The sequence below is a fragment of the Pongo pygmaeus genome, chromosome 9 (assembly GCF_028885625.2).
Source record: "Pongo pygmaeus isolate AG05252 chromosome 9, NHGRI_mPonPyg2-v2.0_pri, whole genome shotgun sequence".
Taxonomy (NCBI): Eukaryota; Metazoa; Chordata; class Mammalia; order Primates; family Hominidae; genus Pongo; species Pongo pygmaeus.
Window position 1 is genome coordinate 74,706,859 of NC_072382.2, and position 20,580 is coordinate 74,727,438.

The window sequence follows — 20,580 nt, forward strand, 5'->3', positions numbered from 1 at the left end:
TTCCTTCCTTTTTAAGACTAATATTCCATTGTATGCATGTGTCACATATTGTTTATTCATTCATCTGTGGATGGATACTTGTTTGCCTCTACCTTTTGGCTACTATGAATAATGCTACTATGAGTATGGGGGTAAATAAGTTGGTTTTAATTTTATAAAATGTACTTTTTTTGAGGCAGGGTCTTGCTCTGTCTCCCAGGCTAGAGTGAGGTGACACAATCAAGACTCACAGTAGCCTCAACCTCCTATGCTCAAGCCAGCCTCCCAAGTAGCTGGGACTACAGGCATGTGCCACCACACCTGGTTAATTTGTTTAATTTTTTGTAAAGATAGGGTCTCACTATGTTGCCCAGGCTGGTCTCGAACTCCTGGCCTCAAGCAATCCTCCCGCCTTAGTGTCCCAAAGTGCTGGGATTACAGGTGTGAGTCACCATGCCCCCCGGCCAAAATGGACTTTTAAAAAAGAAGAGAGTCAGGCTCAGTGGCCTGAGTCTATAGTCCCAGCTACTCAGGAGGCTGAGGCAGGAGGATCACTTGAGCCCAGGAGTTCAGGGCTGTAGTATGCTATAATCATGCCTGTGAATGGACTGCACTCCAGCCTGGGCAACACAGAGAGACCCTGTCTCAAAAAACAAACCAACCAACCAACCCTAAGCAAGTATTAAGTGTTGGTTCTCGGAAAATCTGAAACATCCAAGTTAGAAGGTAGAAAGCAAATGGAAAAGTAGTAACTGACCTAACAGACTCACTAATGATCAATTTTAAACCGACAATGGGGAAAGCTGAGAAAGCTGATTTGGACCACAGAACCCCCACTGACTTAGGAATTGTCTGGGCCAAGTACATCTAGAAATAAAGGTAAAGATGGAGCTAAAAACAGAAGGAAGGGATGAAAGTCTATTTAACAAGTAGATTAACACTCTCTTCTATTCCCTCTTCTGTTCAACACAGCTGAAAATTAGAAGATAAGCTGCTGAGAAAGAAAAACAGGGTTTCTGTACTAGAGATTACAAGGTACACCTGAGGGATAGAGTACAAACAATATTAAAAGCAAGGAGACTAAATGCATTTACTGTATGTTATGACTTCAAACCCTCTCTCCATTCACCTCCAAGAACACTGACAACCAAGATTCTCTCCAGCAGTGCACTGAGTAATTCTTCTTCAGGGAATCTGACCAGCAAAAAGACTTAAAGACCTAACATCAGAGACTCCCAAAAAGGAACTCAGCAAGATCATTCTGCAGTAAAGACGCACAAACCCACACAAGAGCTTAAAAAAAAAAACACACACAACTATCAGTGCTCAACTCTTAAATAGAAGCAAATAGCCAAGAAACACTAGTTTTTTTGAGGACCACATCAAACAGGAAATAGAGAAACTAAAGCAGAGATGAAAAACAATTTACAAAAACTAAATATGCAGGAAGAAAAAAGTCATGTATCTTATTAATATCTTCAAAATGACAAGAAAAGGTAAAAATGGGGAATTAAAAAGATGCTACAGAAGGCTGGGTGTGGTGACTCCCACCTGTAATCCCAGCACTTTGGAGGCCAAGGGGGCAGATCACTGAAGGTCAGGAGTTCAAGACCAGTCTGACAAACAAAGTGAAATCACGTCTCTACTAAAAATACAAAAATTAGCCAGGCATGGTGGCAGATGCCTGTAACCTCAGCTACTCAGGAGACTAGAGTATGAGAATCGTTTGAACCCGGGAGGTAGAGGTTGCAGTAAGCCAAGATTGCACCATTGCACTCCAGCCGGGGTGACAGGGCAAGATTCTGTCTCAAAAAAAAACAAAAAACAGATGCTACAGAAAAGCAACATTCAGAAGATGAACAAAAACACTCTTTGAAATTAAAATGATAAGAACTGGCACGGTGGCTCATGCCTGTAATCCTAGCACTCTGGGAGGCCGAGGCCGGGCAGATCGCATGAGCTCAGGAATTCGAGATGAGCCTGGGCAACACGGCGAAATGCCATCTCTACCAAAAATACAAAAAATAGCCGGGCTTGGTGGCGCATGCTTGTGGTTCCAGCTACTCAAGAGGCTGAGGTGGGAGGATCACTTGAGCCTGGAAGGTACAGGTTGCGGTGATCTGAGATTGCACCACTGCACTCAAGCCTGGGTGACAGAGTGAGTACTCCAGCTCAAAAAAAAAGAAAAAAGAAAAAAAAATTAAAATGATAGCAGAAAAAAATAATAATAAAATGGAAGAAAGTTGAGAAAAATCTTATGAGAATTAAAACAGAAGCATAAGGAAATGGAAGAGCCAGATGAAATAAAATCAGGAAGTCTAATAAAAAGTCCAAGCCAGGTGAGGTGGTGCACGCCTGTAATTCCAGAGTCAGGAGCTTGAGGCGGGAATCACTTGAGGCCAGGAGTTGGAAAGCAGCCTGGCAACACAGCAAGACCTCGTTTACTAAAAAAAATTTTTTTAATCAGCCGAGCGCAATGGCGAATGCCTCTAATCCCAACAGCTCCAGAGGCTGAGGTGGGAGGATCACTTGAGCCCAGGAGCTGGCGGCTACAGTGAGCTATAATGGCACCCCTGTACTGCAGCCTGGGTGAGAGAGCAAGGAGTTCAAGACTAACCTGGCCAACATGGCCACTCACTGCAACCTCCGCCTCCCGGGTTCAAGTGACTCTCCTGCCTAAGCCTCCTGAGATGGGATTACAGATGCACGCCATCATGCCCAGCTAATTTTTTGTATCAGTAGAGACAGGGTTTCACCATGTTGGCCAGGCTAGTCTCCAACTCCAGACCTCGCCGGGCGCGGTGGCTCATGCCTGTAATCCCAGCACTTTGGGAGGCCAAGGCAGGCAGATCACGAGGTCAGGAGATTGAGACCATCCTGGCTAACACGGTGAAACCCCGTCTCTACTAAAAGTACAAAAAATTAGCCGGGCATGGTGGCGGGCGCCTGTAGTCCCAGCTACTCCGGAGGCTGAGGCAGGAGAATGGCGTGAACCCAGGAGGCGGAGCTTGCAGTGAGCCGAGATCTCGCCACTGCACTCCAGCCTGGGCGACTGAGTGAGACTCCGTCTGGAAAAAAAAAAACAAACTCCAGACCTCAAGTGATCTGCCCACCTAGGCCTCCCAAAGTGCTGGGATTACAGGCGTGAGCCACCACACCCAGCCTTAGCTCTACTTTTAAAAGCAGCTGCACTCATCATGCTATATTGTATTAGGTATTGTGTATTTCTTCCCTGATAAAATGTAAATTCCTTAAAAGTAAGCACTACCAAACCACCTGACACTGTAGCAATTTTCAATAAACATTTGTTAAATTAAAACACTTTCTGAGCACTTCTCATGTGCCCAGCACTCTTCTAAATGTTTTGCATTATTTGACTAGTTTAAATGTCACAATAACTCTATGATAGGTCTATTATCTTTATGTTATAGATAAGGAAAAATGGGGCATAAAGACATGTTGAGTAATCTGCCAAAGGTCAGTAGCCACTGCTAAAACATGAAACCTAGACTCTTACTCTCCATCTCTACCAGTCCTCTAGTGCTCTAAATCATTAACTGTACGTACCATTTAGTTTTAAGGCTTCAGAACAAGATATGAAAAACTGGCAACATTATAACAGGAGATACAATTGACTTGATATTACCTAACTCAGCAGTTTACAAAGAGTGGTCCACTGACTCCTTAGGATCTCCCAAGACCCTTGGGGAGGTCCACAAACTCCTTGGATGTCAAAACCATTTTCATAAGATTAAGATGTTATTTGAATTTTTCACTCTTACTCTCTTGAAATGTATTGTGGAGTTTCCCAGTGCATATATGATGTGTAATATTACAGGATTGAATGCATAAGCAGCTATGCAAATCCAATTGTCCTCTATTAAGTCAGACATTAAAGAAATTTGCAAATATGTAAAACAATGTCACTCTCACTAAATATCTGTTTGGAAAATAGTTCTTTTTCATTTCAGAAATGATGTTAACATGAAGGCTGGGCACGGTGGCTCATGCCTGTAATCCCAGCACCTTGGGAGACGAAGGCAAGCAGGTCACTTGAGGCCAGGAGTTTGAGACCAGCCTGGCCAATATAGCAAAACCCTGTCTCTACCAAAAAGTCAAATTAGCCAGGCATGGTGGCGTGTGCCTGTGATCCCAGCTACTCAGGAGGCTGAGGCATGAGAATCGCAAACCCGGGAGGCACTCACTCCATCCTGGGCGACAGAGGGATGCAGTCAAAAAAAAAAGGGTATTAACATGCAGTGGGTTTATTATTATTATTATTATTATTTTGAGACGGAGTTTAGCTCTTGTTGCCCAGGCTGGAGTGCAATGGCGTGATCTTGGCTCGCTGCAACCTCCGCCTCCCGAGTTCAAGTGATTCTCTTGCCTCAGCCTCCTGAGTAGCTGGGACTACCACTGGGACTGTCCGCCACCATGCCAGGCAAATTTCTTTGTATTTTTAGTAGAGACGGGGTTTCACCATATTGGTCAGGTTGGTCTCAAACTTCTGGCCTCACGTGATCCGCCCGCCTCGGCCTCTCAAAATGCTGGGATTACAAGCATGAGCCACCACGCTTGGCCCTATTATTTTTTAACATATTAAATATTTTGAAATTTTCTTTTCCAATACAGTAAATGTTTATATATTTATTCATTTATTTTGAGATGGAGCTTCACTCTGTTGCCCAGGCTGGAGCACAGTGGCACGATCTTGGCTCACTGCAACCTCCACCTCCCGAGTTCAAGCAATTCTCCTGCCTCAGCCTCCCGAAGAGCTGGGACTACAGGTACGCACCACCACGCCCAGCTAATTTTGTATTTTTAGTAGAAACGGGGTTTCACCATGTTGCCCAGGCTGGTCTCGAACCCGTGACCTCAGATGATCCACCCACTTCGGCCTCCCAAAGTGCTGGGATTACAGGCGTGAGCCACCGCGCCTGGCCTAAATGTTGATATAAACTACATAAACAAAAGCCAGGCACAGTGGCATGTGCCTATAGTCCCAGCTACTAGGGAGGCTGAGTCAGGAGGAGAGCTTGAGACAAGGCTGCAGTTGGCCATGATAGCCCCTGTAAACAGTCACTGCATTCAAGAAGGGGGAAGGAAAGGGGAAGAGGAAAGGAGGAAGGAAGGGAGAAAGGGAAAGGAAGGGGGAGGTGGAAAGGGGGAAGGAAGGGAGAAGGGGGAAGGAAGAGAAAGATGAGGAGGAGGAAGAAGAAGAACAAGAGGAGGAGGAGAAGGAAAAGGAGGAGGAAGAAGAGGAGGAGTAGGAAGAGGAGGAGAAAGAAGAGGAGGAGGAGGAAGAACAACAACAATAACAACTACATTAACAGAGCTCTTCAGGATCCTCAAAAATTTGTAAGAGCAGAAAGAGGTCTTGGGGAAAAGAAGTTTAAAAACCACTGATCTAGCCAATATAAAATGTTCAGTACTGGCCAGGCGTGGTGGCTCACACCTGTAATCCCAGCACTTTGGGAGGCTGAGGCCGGAGGATCTCACCAGCTCAAAAGTTTGAGACCAGCCTAGGCAACATGGTAAAACCCCATCTCTACAAAAAAATACAAATATTAGTCAGGTGTGGTGGTGCATGCCTGTTGTCCCAGCTATTTGGGAGGCTGAGGTGGGAGGATCACTTGAGCCTGGGAGGTGGAGGGTACAGTGAGCTGAGATCACACTACTGCATTCCAGCCTGAGTGACAGAGGTAGACCCTGTCTCAAAAGAAAAACAACTGGTCAGTACTGCTAGTCTCTGACAATAAGACATATTTTCCTTATCTAATATATTGCAATTTGATCAGCATTGATGGAAAAAAAGAAAAGGCAATATAAAGTGAAAAAAACAGTAGTAGGCTGAGTATGCACTTCTCTCTGCCATTACATCTCCTAATTTATAATTGGTAACATGTATATATAGTAAAATCTTCTACTGTAAACCACTGAGTGACATTACTAAAACTGCCTCTGCATCTCAAGACAATAGCCAGAGGTAGTAACAAAACAGACTCCTCAAGGAAACTTCCAGTTGTGTATTTCAACATTCCTTTATTTATTTATTTAGAGACAAAGTCTCGCTCTGAGGCCCAGGCTGGAGTGCAGTGGGGTGATCTCAGTTCACTGCAACCTCCACCTCCTGGGTTGAGCAATTCTCCTGCCTCAGCCTCCTGAGTAGCTGGGATTACAGGAACACGCCACCACGCCCAGCTAGTTTTTGTATTTTTAGTAGAGATGAGATTTCGTCATGTTGGCCAGGCTGGTCTTGAACTCCTGACCTCAGGTGATTTGCCTGCCTCGGCCTCCTAAAGTGCTGGGATTACAGGCGTGAGCCACCACACCCGGCCAAACATTCCTTTATTAAACCGTAAGAATTTATCCAAGGTTAAGATTGATGTCATTAACTCAATCTGCTTCATGTACTGACACAATTCACTTTCATTATAGAGCACAGTATCTTAAATATACATATATATTTTTTTTTTCTTTTTTTTTTTCTTGAGACAGAGTCTCACTCTGTCGCCCAGGCTGGAGTGCAATGGCATGATCTCGACTCACTGCACCCTCCACCTCTCAGGTTCAAGTGATTCTCCTGCCTCAGCCTCCTGAGTAGCTGGGATTACAGGCCCCCACCCCCCATCATACCTGGATAATTTTTGTATTTTTGTAGAGACCGAGCTGTGGGGCTGGGGCAGGGGCAGGGGCAGGGGCAGGGGCAGGGGCAGGGGCAGGGGCAGGGGCGGGGGGGGGTGGGGGGGCGGGCCAGGGACTCCACCATGTTAGCCAGGCTGGTCTTGAACTGCTGACCTCAGATGATTCACCTATCTCAGCCTCCCAAAGTGCTGGGATTACAGGCATGAACCACCGCACCCAGCCTAGTATCTTAAATTTTTGATAAGCCAAATAAAACCCAATTTCAAATCAGTTCCATGAGCACATCATTGGTATAATTTGAATACTTTTCATGCGTTATATTAATAGCAAATAATTTAACAACGACTTTAACAAAGGAAGACTAATTTTGCTCAACTCAAAAAAAAAGTACAAAATTCATGTCAGTCCCATTTTTTGAATGAAATGATTGGGCCTCTAAACGACTGGTTTCTCTACCCCCTTAAGTATCTGATATATTTCTGTATACATTCAAATGATGTAAGTTTTAAGTGTTATTGTTAAACTATCAATTGCATAAGGAAAAAATGTGAACTTCACCATGTCAAAGAGTGTAACATAGGCTACTAGCTTTCGTTACTATTAGATTCAGCCATCGTTCATTCACCCAACATGTCTGAGCAGCTACTATGAGCCTGGCTCTATGCTAGGCAATGGGGATACACTGAACAAAAAAAGAATAGTTTTTATCTTCATGGGAGTTGCATTCTTCTGTGGGAAATAAAAACAAACACCCAAAAAATAAGATAATTGTAAATGTGGTAAATGCTATTAAGAAAAAACAAGGCTTTGCCATAGATTACAGGCTTTAAAAACTGAATTGTGGAATTCTAACAGACCTAAAAATAAATAATTCATGAAGAGTTACATCAAAACGACATGGAGTCTACAGACCTCTACTAACGCATAAGGAAACTATAGACACTGACCATGAAAACAGAGATCAATCTTTCATTGTCAAAGCTAATGAATGGCATTACTTGACAATACAGTAACCTCAAAAGATAATTAACTTCACATCCTGAATTGAATGCTGAAACAGAAAAAGGACATTAGGTTAAAACTAAAAATCTAAATAAACTATGGACTTAAGTTAATAATAACATATCAATATTAGTTCATTAATTGTAACAAATGTGCCATACTAATGCAAGATGTTGATAACAGGGGAAACTAGATGTGTGGGTATATGGGAACTCTGCACTATCTTTTCAATTTTTCTGTAAGTCTAAAATTCTTCTAAAAAATGAAGTCTATTAAAAAAAATCTAACCAGGCTTCAGTAATGGAGGGGGGAGGGTAGTAGAGGCTTAAACAAGGTACGAAATTAGAAGCCATAAAACTCTTCATTATGCATTAGAACATATACAAATACTCAAGAAATTCAAAGGAAACCTGAAGATACTTAGAAAGTTAAGCACTCCATTCATGCTAAAATCTTTTTAGACAGGGAGATGAATAGGTTTTTTCATGCAAACTAAATAGCTGTGCATCACAACATAAGGAAGGCAATTAATATCTTTAGAATGCACAATAAGCACTTTGGATCCTTTTTATCAATAATAACCAATAAACTATATTTTATGTTTGGGAACTATCCTGATATTGACATAGAAAAGCTGGACTAGAATCAACTCCATAGGTTCTACCAAGTTACTCACCTAAAGACACAAGTTTATACTTACTTCAGGAAAATATATAAGCAAAAAAGAGGGAGATTGTATTTTTCCCCCCAAAAGGGAGGAGGGGAAGATAATCTACATACGAAAGGAGAAAAATGATTTCCCAGTTCTAACTGGAGGCAATTTTGCAAGAGTATTAACCTCTGTGATGGCATACAAATTAGTATAAATAGTTCAAAGTAGTAATAAAAGCTATGAATTTATATCACTTACATGCCTTCCAGTCAAAACAAATAACTAATGTTTTCTATAACCTCACCTAAAACACCTAGTAGGTACTCAATGTTTGATGACTCAGAACTAATCTCTCAATGTCTGAATTTTAAAGATGGTCATGCAAAGTATGAGAAAAACAAAGGAGGGTAATCATCTCTGAATTGTCGAGTGTCAAGTTTGTATAATACAGCATAAAACTGGAAATACTACAAGAAGTAATCGTAGAAACAACCATCACAAAATTAGGATCTAGTATCTAATATAAAAGTACAGTGACAGCAGAACCTGACCAGGTAAATGACATAACAATTTCACTCATCAGACAGTACGGAATATTAAGCATAAAAGAATTATTTAGCCCAAATGGTATTTAAATCTAATTTAGGTAACTAGATGATGAGTCTATTACTACTCTACTCCATTTTCCAAAGGAAATCCGACAAAACAAAGATGTTTGTTATTCCAAGCCTTCTCTCACATGAATCCTCAATATATCATTGGAAAATACTCAAGAAAAAATGATTAACATTTCCCCAGTAATTCCCTTTTGTACCACCATGAGACTCAGACGCTGCTTCATGTTGAAAAGAGAAAAAGGGGAGGTGAGATGAGAAAAATTCCAAGTAAAATGATCATGACATAGCATCTGGCAGAGATTGAAAAATCATCAACATTGTCAAAAGAATTGTCAGTGATGAAAGTCAAGAGAACAAAATGAGGTTTTCCGACAAGCCACAGCCCCATCTAACCTAAGGGGCAAAAATCTCTACTGCCGACGCTACCCCTTTCACCCCCAACCACCCCATGCTCAAGTCGTCTCCAATTCAGATGTTTCCTCTATGGCCCAGACTAATTTCCCACCCAGGTGAAAATCATTTAATAATTTTTTTCTACGACCACCTCTTCCCACCTTCCACGACATCAGCACTTCTCAGGGCCAAGCCTCTGGGGAAAACAACGCCCAGATCCCACCCTCCTTGGCCAAGGTTGAAGAGGGCCCGCTCTCGGGAGTGAGGCTTCCCTGAGTGGGCCTCACAGCGCTGAGGAACTGGGAAAAGAGCAAGGAATAAGGGTGGAGCTCAAGAAAGGGGGCCGGGGTAGGGGCAATGACCGAGACCGGAGGAAGAAAGGGATGGACAAGAGGCTGGGCGGGGTGAGGTCTGGGGAGGGAGGGCAGATCGACCGGAGATGGCCGGACTGCGGGGAACGGAGCCGGCGAGCCGAGGATTGAAGAACCCGGGGAACAGGGTAAAAACTCGGCCGACAGATCCAGGCGGAGAGCCAGTGGCACCGGGGGGCACATCGGGAAGGGCTGCGGCGGCAACGAGCGCGGACGCGAGGCGGGCAGGGAGCCTCCGCGGACGGAAGGGCCGCACCGGGGGCGGTGCGGGGACGCTGCGGCCAGCTGCCAGGAGTAGGGGAGCCACGTACTCACCGCTTTGCTCCCCCAGGAACACCAGCTTGAATTTCCTCAGCGGATTCCCGAAGTCTCCGCCCGTGGACATGGTGGAACTAGAGGAGCTGCCGCCGCCTCAGCCCAGAGACCTCCCGGACCGATGCTGCTCCAGCCAGCTGACGAAAAAGGCGAGCGGAAGGGCGGGCACCGAGCTCTCTCGGCCCCTGCAAGGCCCGGTGGAGGAGCCCGGCTAGAGGGCAGCAGGACTCTCCACAGACTGGCAGCGGCCGCCGCCTCACAGCAGAGTAGCCTAGCACCGAGCGAGGCCCGCGGCTGGGAAGGGAAGGAGGGCGGTGTCGGCAGGAGCCAGGGGTGTCCTCCGGCTTCCCAAAGCTAGGGCCGTTCCCTCCTTCCGCACTCGGCTCCCAGACCTGGGGGAGAGAAGCTGAGGGTGGCGGAGCCGGAACCGCAGAAGTATCTGGGACCTCTCACGCGCAGCGCCTGAGCTTCCACAGCTACCGCCACCGCAGCGCAACCTGCTGAGTGCGCGAGCCTCTGGCGCGGCGCAGGGCGAGCCCGGGCGCGAGCCTGCGGCCCCGCCGGCCGCTGGCGTGCGTGCGTGCGTGCGTGCGTGCGCGCCACCGCCATCGCCATCGCCATCGCCTTCCTGGTTTGGACAGCTTTACCGGCTCCTCCCGCACGGCGGCGACGGGGCAGGTTAGGTTTCCACTGGCATCAAAAAAAGCCAGGAGGAGGCGGGGCAAGCCAGGGATAAGTTAGTGGGAGGCTGGAGCCCTTACGCCACTTACATAATGAGCCAATCGGAAGGGGCTGAGGGCGAGCCCACACGCGAGTGAGGTGGCAGCGTGAGAGCGCGCGCAGCCCTCGAGCAGTGGAAAGCGGAGCACTGTGGCGGCCATAAGAAGTGTGGCGCTTCTCAGCTTGAGGGGAGGGGAGGGGAGGGGAAGGAAAGGAAAGAAAGGGGAGTGGGAGAAGGGTGGGGCGGAGGCGGGGCCGGGACAAAGGGGGAATATGATCCCCCAAAAAGTGTGGGTGGGGTCCTATAGCCTTAAAATTTGTAATAGGAGCCTCTTTCCTGAGCCCTCAGCCGTGCCTCACAGTCCTCAGATCCCCACCTTGTCCATCCTCTCATAATTCCTCACAGGCATCTTACTAAATAACATTCTCTTCCCTTGCTCCCAGGAATGTTATAACTGTCAGAATCATGGCCTCCCAATTTTGCAGATGAGGAAACTGAAGCCTAGAGGGAGTAAATGACTTGCAAAATCCATAAAGCGGGCTGGGCGCGGTGGCCCATGGCTGTAATCCCAGCACTTTGGGAGGCGGAGGCGAGTGGATCACGAGGTCAAGAGATCGAGACCATCCTGGCCAACATGGTGAAACCCTGTCTCTACTAAAAATGCAAAAATTAGTTGGGCGTGGTGGCGCGCGCCTGTAGTCCCAGCTACTCCGGAGGCTGAGGCAGGAGAGTCGCTTGAACCCGGGAGGCGGAGGTTGCAGTGAGCGGAGATCACACCACCGCACTCCAGCCTGGCGACAGAGCGAGACTCCATCTCAACAACAACAACAAAAAAAAGCCAGGCGTGGTGGCTCATCCCTGTAATCCCAGCACTTTGGAAGGCTGAGTTGGGTGGATCACCTGACGTCAGGAGTTCCAGACCAGCCTTGGCCAACATGATGAAACCCCATCTCTACTAAAAATACAAAAAATTAACGTGGTGTGGTGGCGGATGCCTGTAATCCCAGCTACTTGGGAGGCTGAGGCAGGAGAATCGCTTGAACCCGGGAGGCAGAGGTTGCAGTGAGCCAAGGTCACACCATTGCACTCCAGTCTGGGCAACAAGAGCGAGACTCTGTCTCAAAAAAAAAAAATCCATAAAGCGGCTGGGCGCGGTGGCTCACGTCTGTAATCCCAGCACTTTGGGAGGCCGAGGCGGTAGAATCGCTTGAGCCCAGGAGTTCGAGACCAGGCTGGGCAACAAAGCAAGGCACTATCTCTACAAAAAATAAAATAGCCGAATGTCATGGTGTGCTCCTGTAGTTCCAGCTACTCAGGAGCCTGAAGCAGAAAGATTGCTTGAGTCCAGGAGCTGGAGGCTGAAGTATGGCACCACTGCACTGAAATCTGGGGGACAGAACAAGTCCCTGTCTTAAAAAAAAAAAAAAAAAAAGTTTTCTAAGTGAATAATAAAAAATATGTCCTTACATTTGTGTATAGTATCTTATATCATTCACAAAAACATTTATGTACATTTTCTCAGTATTGGGGAGTTATTTGCTTAGCTGTAGAAATGACAGGATCAAAAAAGTGTCTTCTCAGGCCCAGGGATGAATTGCTGACCTAGAATAAATTACAGGGAAGAACCAAAATTCTTAAAATATCATCTATTTTGGCCTATCAAGACAACAGCGATATCCTCAAACCATCTCTATCAAAATTTACTTCCTTCTGGTTCCTCTCCCAGCCATGTGCGGGTAGAACATGCATCTAAAATAAAATGGTAAAAACCTGCCTTGTAGAATGGACATTTGATTTTACAAGTATTTTGTCAGGTCTAATAGGGTCCTCTCCACCATTAACCCAGAACCCTGGCACATACAAAGAGCAGCTTAAACCAAGAAACTTTTTTAAAAGATTATGCAAACAAAAGTGAGTAGCTATTTTCTTTCTGATGGGTACCAAGTTTTCATTATGCTTCCTGAAATAGACTTTAAAGTAACATCTGAAGACTGGAACTATAATTACTTTGTACTTCCTACAGAACTTTATGAATCAGTCCTCCCTGCTGCTTTGGTCTCTGTAGTCACCTAGACAGGTGGTACTATTCTGTCATTTTGAAGGGCCTTATGGTCTAGTCCACCTCTTACCTAAAATGTTTTAATGTTTTAAGCTTTCATTTTGCATTGACACATACACAGCCTCATTATCCTCTGACGCTGCCTTCATATTTACCAAGTACTCTGTGTAAGTTTTGTCTTCAGAGACTTCATGGCCTAAACATTGCATATTAAGTGCTGTAGGGTATAGCAAATGGAAAAATTACTCAGGAGAAAGAGGAATTAGAGAGGCCCTTTTCAAGAGTATTTTCACCTTCATGATTTCCTACACTCACTTCTCTTTACCGCAAACACTCTTCCCCTCCCTTCCCCACTCTTCCCCAATTCCTACTTATCCTTCAGTTAAAGAAATTGTCTTTTTTTTTTTCTTTTAAATCACTTACAACTTAAAGAAGTTGTCTTTGTCCATTCAGGCTGCTATAACAGAATACCATGACTGGGTGGCTTAAACAACAAACGTTTATTTCTCACAGCTGGAGACTGGAAAGTCCAAGAGCAAGGTACCACAAGATACCGTGTCTGGTGAAGGCCCACTTCCTGGTTCATAGACAACCATCTTCTCACTGTACCCTCACATGACAGAAAGAGAGCAAGAAAGCTCTCTGGGCTCCCTCTTACAAGGGAACTAATCCCATTTATGAGCACTCCACCCTCATCACCTCCCTAAGGTCCCACCTACTAATACCATTACGTTGGGGACTATAGTTTCAACATATGAATTTTGGGGAGACACAAACATTCAGTCTACCGCACAAGTCTTGCTCCCATCTGCTCCCATCCCCACTAACAGTATAAGTACCTTTGCCTGTCCTATTGTACCCTATTCTTAACTGCTGTTCGTTGTCAGTGTTCCCTACTTGACTGTAACCTCCACGAGGTCAGATCTCATCTTGTATCCCCAGTGCTTGAAGAGTGCTTACTACATAGTAAGCATGCAGCAGATGTTTGCTGACAAAATGAAATAACAGAGGAATTATTTTTCACTGTCTTCAAAGGATGAATGGGATTTGGGCATGCAGAGAAGGAAGGTTAAGAGCATTTTGGAGAAAGAGAACATTACCCAAAAATATGTCAGGTAATTTGATACTTCTTTCCTAAACCATTACTTATGAAAAAGATGCTGAGAACAGATCTTGTAACTAAAAATTAGGAACAATGGGAGAGGACAGTCTTCACAGCTCCAAATTCAAAGTACCTAAAACAGCTTTCATTATCAATTTAAAGGTGATATATAAATTGAAGCCCAGGAGTATGTAGGAAATCTATCACACAGAAATTGTAATAAAATTATATCTTATCTTCTGCCCTGAGAGACACAAAGCTTCTTGCAGGAGGACTGATTTTTTTTTTTTTTTTTGAGACAGAGTTTTGCTCTTGTTGCCCGGGCTTGAGTGCAATGGCGCGATCTCGGCTCACCGCAACCTCCGCCTGTCGGGTTCAAGCAATTCTCCTACCTCAGCCTCCTGAGTAGCTGAGATTACAGGCTTGTGCCATCATGCCCAGCTAATTTTGTATTTTTACTAGAGATGGGATTTCTCCATGTTGGTCAGGCTAGTCTCGAACCCCCTACCTCAGATGATCCGCCCACCTTGCTCTCCCAAAGTTCTGGGACTACAGGTGTGAGCCACTGCGTTCGGCTGAAATTTCTTTTTTTCCTTTTTGGGGACAGAGTCTTACTCCGTCCAGGCTGGAGTGCAGTGGCCGATCTCGACTCACTGCAACCTCCACTTCCTGGGTTCAAGTGATTCTCCTGCCTCAGCCTCCTGAGTAGCTGAGATTACAGAAGTGTGCCACCATGTCCAACTAATTTTTGTATTTTCAGTAGAGATGGGGTTTCACCATATTGGCCAGGCTAGTCTCAAACTCCTGACCTCAAGTGATCCGCCTGCCTTGGCCTCCCAAAGTGCTGAGATTACAGGCGTGAGCCACTGCGCCCAGTCAATTTCATCTTATTCTTAGTGACAGACACTAGTGGTTGCATATCCAGCAATGCACACATCACACACACACATACTTCCACCATATATACTAGAAATGACAGATGTGTTTCCAGCCTCCCTTCAGCTAAGGTATAGGCACATGAGTCCATCTGAGCCAGTGGGAGATGAAGGAAATGTGCTAGAGGCTTTTTTTATTCTGAGAGAAGAAGAGATATAGAGAGACATATTTTCTTCCTTGATGAAAAGGAATAAATGAGAAAAAACTGCCATTTTTCTGCCATTGATGTAGCTGTGTAAGGACATAATATTTAGAGCTAAGATAGCTCTTCTGAACATTAATATATAATTCTAATAAAAAAAGCCAATCATTGATGACAGCTAAGCAGAAAGCTAAAAGGCATCATTGAGCCACTGTACCAACCCTGGAACTGGCCTTCTTCTGGATTTCTTTTTAGTAACATAATAAATGTCTTTATATTTAATAATGCTTTTATGTGTCTTTGTATTTCTTTGTTATTGTTACTTGCAGCTCACATTCTCATATTCAGATCCCTTAAAACACCTTGCATAGTTCCTTGAATATTAGGCACTCAATATTGTATGTGTATATATAAAGTAGTAGTTACCACACTGGAACTGCCTTTTTCTGTTTACTACTCCCTAAAATGGGATTTATTACTGTTGGAGAGGCAGGAAATCAATAGAAGGAGAAAAACTGTCCGGGTAAAAGGACTGAAATCATATTGCTCACATTTGAAACAAATAATGGCTCTGGCAGGAATTCAAATTCCATCAAATGCAAAGCCCTTCTAACCCACACTGCAGGTTATTATAATCATTGCTACTAAAAATAATAGTGGGTCAATATACAAAGCACAAAAATGACAAATGCTCAGTAATTCAAGGTGACCAATTAAATGAGTACAATTAACACAAGGTATGTTGAAGTAAGTCTCATTTTTAAAAGACCACAAAAAATAAAGGGGGAGAGGATCACGTTAAAACCTGTTTTCCAAATACTTTGACTTATAAGGACATGCCATTGGAGAATAAAGATTATTCAGTCAAAGTGGAGAAGGTGGTAGAACTTAAATGGAATGGTCCTTCCTGTAATTGTAGCCAATTAATAGCTAAGTCAGAAGATATTTTTGCTACAGATTGATCTACAGAATCTATTTTTGATAATTCCATTTTGTTCTGTTCATGTGAATCATGGTCCCCGTTATGAATAATGTGATTTCTCAAAGCCTTGTAAGTGAGGTGTTACTTCCAGGCTTTGAAATTGCAGTGGGGGAAGAACTTGCTTCTTTTTATGCTAGTCCAGAATGTATAAAATCTGACACATTGCCGGAGCTCTCCTCTCCCCACACTCTATCCCCCACAAATAATAAAGTCTCCTCTAAGATGTACAAGAGAATGAATCACTCCACCTGCTACTAAGTGATAATCACTCTCAGAGTAGAAGAGAACAACTGCCTCTACTGCTGTTTATATAAAGAACAGAGCATCTTAGGACAGAAAAGTGAGACCAACACTGTTTGCACTGAAATACCAACAGACTGCACAGCCAAATTGTAACTTGCCAAAGAAGCCAAGAGAAGCTATCTTTCTGTGAATACTTCTTCGGCTTTTCAATTAACACAAAGTAACTAGGACTTTATTTTATATAAAATCAAAAGATACCAAAATAATTATAGAAGTTGTAGCTCAAACTGTTAAGTGAGATAATAAGCCCCAACATCACAGGAAAAATGAACAAACTACCGGTTTTAGGAAGATAAAGATGTTCTGTCTTCTTCTCTCTCTGAAACCATTCCAAAACGAGAATAAAGAAATTAAAATGCAAACTCTGGGTTTGACATCTGTAACCCAGAGCCATAATATTTTAAGATGGGAGACAAAGATAGAGCAATGGTAACTGACTAAACAGAACATATAAAGTGCTTACTGAAGGATGAAGTAACAAGAAGCAAGCCAATCAGCTAAGCAGAACTGCAGAAATTCTGCTCAGGAATGTGAAATACCAGGTACCATATAAGGGGTAAAACAAGGACAAAAACAAGGGAATTGTATCAAGGACTGTATGAACAGCATTTTAAACCCATCCCTTTATATGGTGAAACTGAATACAAGAAGCTCTCAGCAGCTGGGCGCGGTGGCTCACGCCTATAACCCCAGCACTTTGGGAGGCCGAAGCGGGGCGGATTGCCTGAGGTCGGCAGTTCGAGACCAGCATGGCCAGCATGGTGAAACCCTTACTAAAAATACAAAAATTAGCCGGGCACGGTGCCAGGCACCTGTAATCCCAGCTACTCAGGAAATTGAGGCAGGAGAATCGCTTGAACCCGAGAAACGGAGGTTGCGGTGAGCCGAGATCGCGCCATTGCACTCCAGCCTGGACAACAGAGGGAGACTCCATCTCAAAAAAAAAAAAAAAAGAAGAAGAAGTTCTAGGCTCAGTTAACCAGGCATAGTAAAAGTACCAGGGTGAGGTGCTGCCAAAAGACAGGGGAATTGATAAACAACCATCTCTTCCCAAGCATCTTCCGTAACAACGGCAGGCAGTCTCATATGCCTAAAAAAGAGACTGAGTTTCGCCCTTGTTGCTCAGGCTGGAGTGTGGAGTGCAATGGCGCGATCTCGGCTCACTGCAACCTCCACCTCCCGGGTTCAAGCAGTTCCCCTGCCTCAGCCCCCCGAGTAGCTGGGACAGGCGCATGGCACCATGCCCAGCTAATTTTTTTGTATTTTTAGTAGACACGGGGTTTCACTGTGTTAGTCAGGATGGTCTCAATCTCCTGACCTCATGATCTGCCCACCTCAGCCTCCCAAAGTGCTGGGATTACAGGCGTGAGCCACAGGGCCCGGCCCACATTAATTTCTAGACCAGCCTGGGCAACATGATGAAACCTCATCTCTACCAAAAACACAAAAAATTAGCCAGGCATGGTGGTGCGCTTCTGTGATCCCAGCTACTCGGGAGGTTGAGATGGGAGGATTCCTTGAGCCTGGGAAGTGGAGATTTCAGTGAGCCGAGATCATGCCACTGCACTCCAGCCTGGGTGACAGAGCGAGACTCCGTCTCAGACAAACAAACAAACAAACAAACAAAAAAAACACCAAACCAAACCAAAACAAAACCAATTCGCATTATTTTCATCAATAAAGACAAAAAATTTCCAAATCACTTTTCATACCAACTGTCTTCCTGGCTTTACCTGACACGCTGTTATTGCTGTTGTCCAGATCGGAGATTATCAAGGACAGTGTGCAGTCTTTCCAGAGGAGGCTCGCAAGAACACCTACATCGTAGCTGTAGTCCAATACAGAAAACAAAGATTACAACAGGGTTGACATGTGTCCTTTATATATATACTCCACTATCTTTTGATGAGGGAAAAAAAAAAAAAAAAGAAACAAAAAAACCCCACAGTTTATTTGCTATGTGATCCATTTACTAACATTATCATTTCAGAACCTTTCAGCTGGAAGAAACAGAAAACCCAACTCTAAATAGTTTAAATGGGCGGGCTCTGTGGCTCACATCTGTAATCCCAGCACTTTGGTGGGGCCGAGGCAGGAGGATCACTTGACATCAGGAGTTAGAGACCAGCCTGGCCAACATGGTGAAACCTCGTTCCTACTAAAAATACAAAAATTAGCCGGGTGTGGTGGTGGGCGCCCATAATCCTGGCTACTAGGGAGGCTGAGGCAGGAGAGTTGCTCGAACCCGGGAGGCGGAGGTTGCAGTGAGCCAAGATCGCGCAACTGCACTCCAGCCTGTGTGACCGAGGGAGACTCCACCTTAAAAAAAAAAAAAAAGTTTAAACAACAGGGCAAATCACATAAAGAAGTCCTGGCCGGTGCAGTGGCTCACGCCTGTAATCCCAGCACTTTGGGAGGCCGGGGTGGGAGGATCACGAGGTCAGGAGTTCAAGACCAGCCTGACCAATATGGCAAAATCCCCGTCTCTACTAAAAATACAAAAATTAGCCGGCCAGGAGTGGTGGCGCACGCCTGTAATCCCAGCACTTTGGGAGGCCGACGCGGGCGGATCACGAGGTGAGGAGATCGAGACCATCCCGGCTGACATGGTGAAACCCCGTCTCTACTAAAAATACAAAAAAAAAAAAAAAAAAATTACCCAGGCTTGGTGGCACGCGCCTGTAGTCCAATGTAGTCCCAGCTACTTGGGAGGCTGAGACAGGAGAATGGCGTGAACCCGGGAGGCGGAGCTTGCAGTGAGCGGAGATTGCGCCACTACACTCCAGCCTGGGTGACAGAGCGAGACTCCGTCTCAAAAAAAAAATTAATAAATAAGTATAAAATAAAATAAAATTAGCCAGGCGCGGCGGCAGGCGCCTGTAATCCCAGGTACTCAGGAGGCTGAGGCGAAAGAATCGCTTGAACCTGGGAGGCGAAGGCTGCAATGAGCCAAGATCATGCCATTGCCCCCTCCAGCCTGGGCGACAACAGCAAGACTCCGTCTCAAAAAAAAAAAAAAAAAAAAAAAAAAAAAAAAAGGAAGTCCGAAGCTTCCAGGACTGGCTAATTCCCTCCCACCCAGCAATGTCTACAAGAACCGGGTTGTTCTGTCTTTCTGCTCTGCCTTTCTCAGTGTATTGACTTTGCATCTTAGATGCTAGCTTCTCCAATAATCACAAGATTGCTGCTATAGTTCAAGCTGACACATCTATATCCTATAAAGTCCACGGAAAGGAGATGCCATCTATGTGTCTCTGTAAGTAAAAAAAAAAAAAAACATTTCCTAGAATCCCCCAGCAAACTCCCCATTACATCTCACTGGCCAGAATTGCTTCATATACCCATCCTAAATCTGTCACTGCAAGAGAAATGGGATTACTAAGATTGGGATAGATAGATCTATGGCTGTGTGGAGTGGAGAAAGATAGATTTTTGCATTAAAATTGTAATTTTGTTATGAGGAGAAGATGAAATATAATATTTGGAGCCCAAAGCCAGTGTTCATTACATTAAACACACGAATTCAGTTTCGAGTATGCTTTGTCCTGAAATATTCATTTGTTCATTTATTCATTCTACAAACACTTTTAACTACTGTGTACCAGGCACTCTGCTTTTCTACTGGAAATACAAAGCAGAAAAATATTTGGTCCTTACTTTTTTTTTTTTTTTTTTTTTGAGACAGTTTCACTGTGTCACCCAGGCTGGAGTGCAGTGGTGCGATCTTGGCTCACAGCAACCTCCGCCTCCCAGGTTCAAGCAATTCTTCTGCCTCAGCCTCCCAAGTAGATGGGATTACAGGTGCCCGCCACTACGCCCTGCTAATTTTTTTGTAGTTTTAATAGAGACCAGATTTCACCACATTAGCCAGGCTGGTTTTGAACTCCTGACCTCAAGTGATGCAGCTGCCTTGGCCTCCCAAAGTGCTAGGATTACAGGCATGAGTCACTGTGCCCAGCCTTGTCCTTACTTTTGAGGTTACATCATTCTACTGGTGAGGCAAACATGTTAATATATATGTATTTTTTTCTTTTTCTTTTTCTTTTTTTTTTTTGAGATGGAGTCTTGCTCTGTCACCCAGGCTAGAGTTCAGTGGTGCGATCTCAGCTCACTGCAACCACCAGTTCCCAGGTTCAAGCGATTCTCCTGCCTCAGTCTCCCCAGTAGCTGAGATTACAGGTGCCTGCCACCACGCCCGGCTAATTTTTGTATTTTTAATAGAGGTGGGGCTGGTCTCCAACTCCTGACCTCGTGATTCACCTGCCTCAGCCTCCCAAAGTGTTGGGATTACAGGCGTGAGCCACCACGCCCGGCATATTTTTTCTTTCAGAGATGGGATCTTGCTATGTTACCCAGGCTGT

General features: G+C 44.7%; 1 protein-coding gene across 6 annotated transcripts in view; it reads right to left on the minus strand.

The window, feature by feature from the left end:
- RAB6A (RAB6A, member RAS oncogene family) overlaps nucleotides 1-20,580 on the minus strand; it is a 112,418-nt gene that overhangs the window by 77,224 nt on the left and 14,614 nt on the right. For 3 of the 6 annotated variants that reach the window (XM_063672078.1, XM_063672074.1, XM_063672075.1), the window contains exon 2: nucleotides 17,953-18,047. Coding sequence is in view for 4 of the 6 variants with exons in the window: in XM_063672074.1 (XP_063528144.1) it covers nucleotides 17,953-18,047 (95 nt within the window). In the remaining 2 variants the exon portion in view is untranslated. Of the gene's footprint in view, nucleotides 1-9,449; nucleotides 9,491-9,974; nucleotides 10,683-17,952; nucleotides 18,048-20,580 lie in introns of those variants that run through there. The other 3 variants (XM_054440909.2, XM_054440910.2, XM_063672077.1) reach the window with 3 other exon arrangements.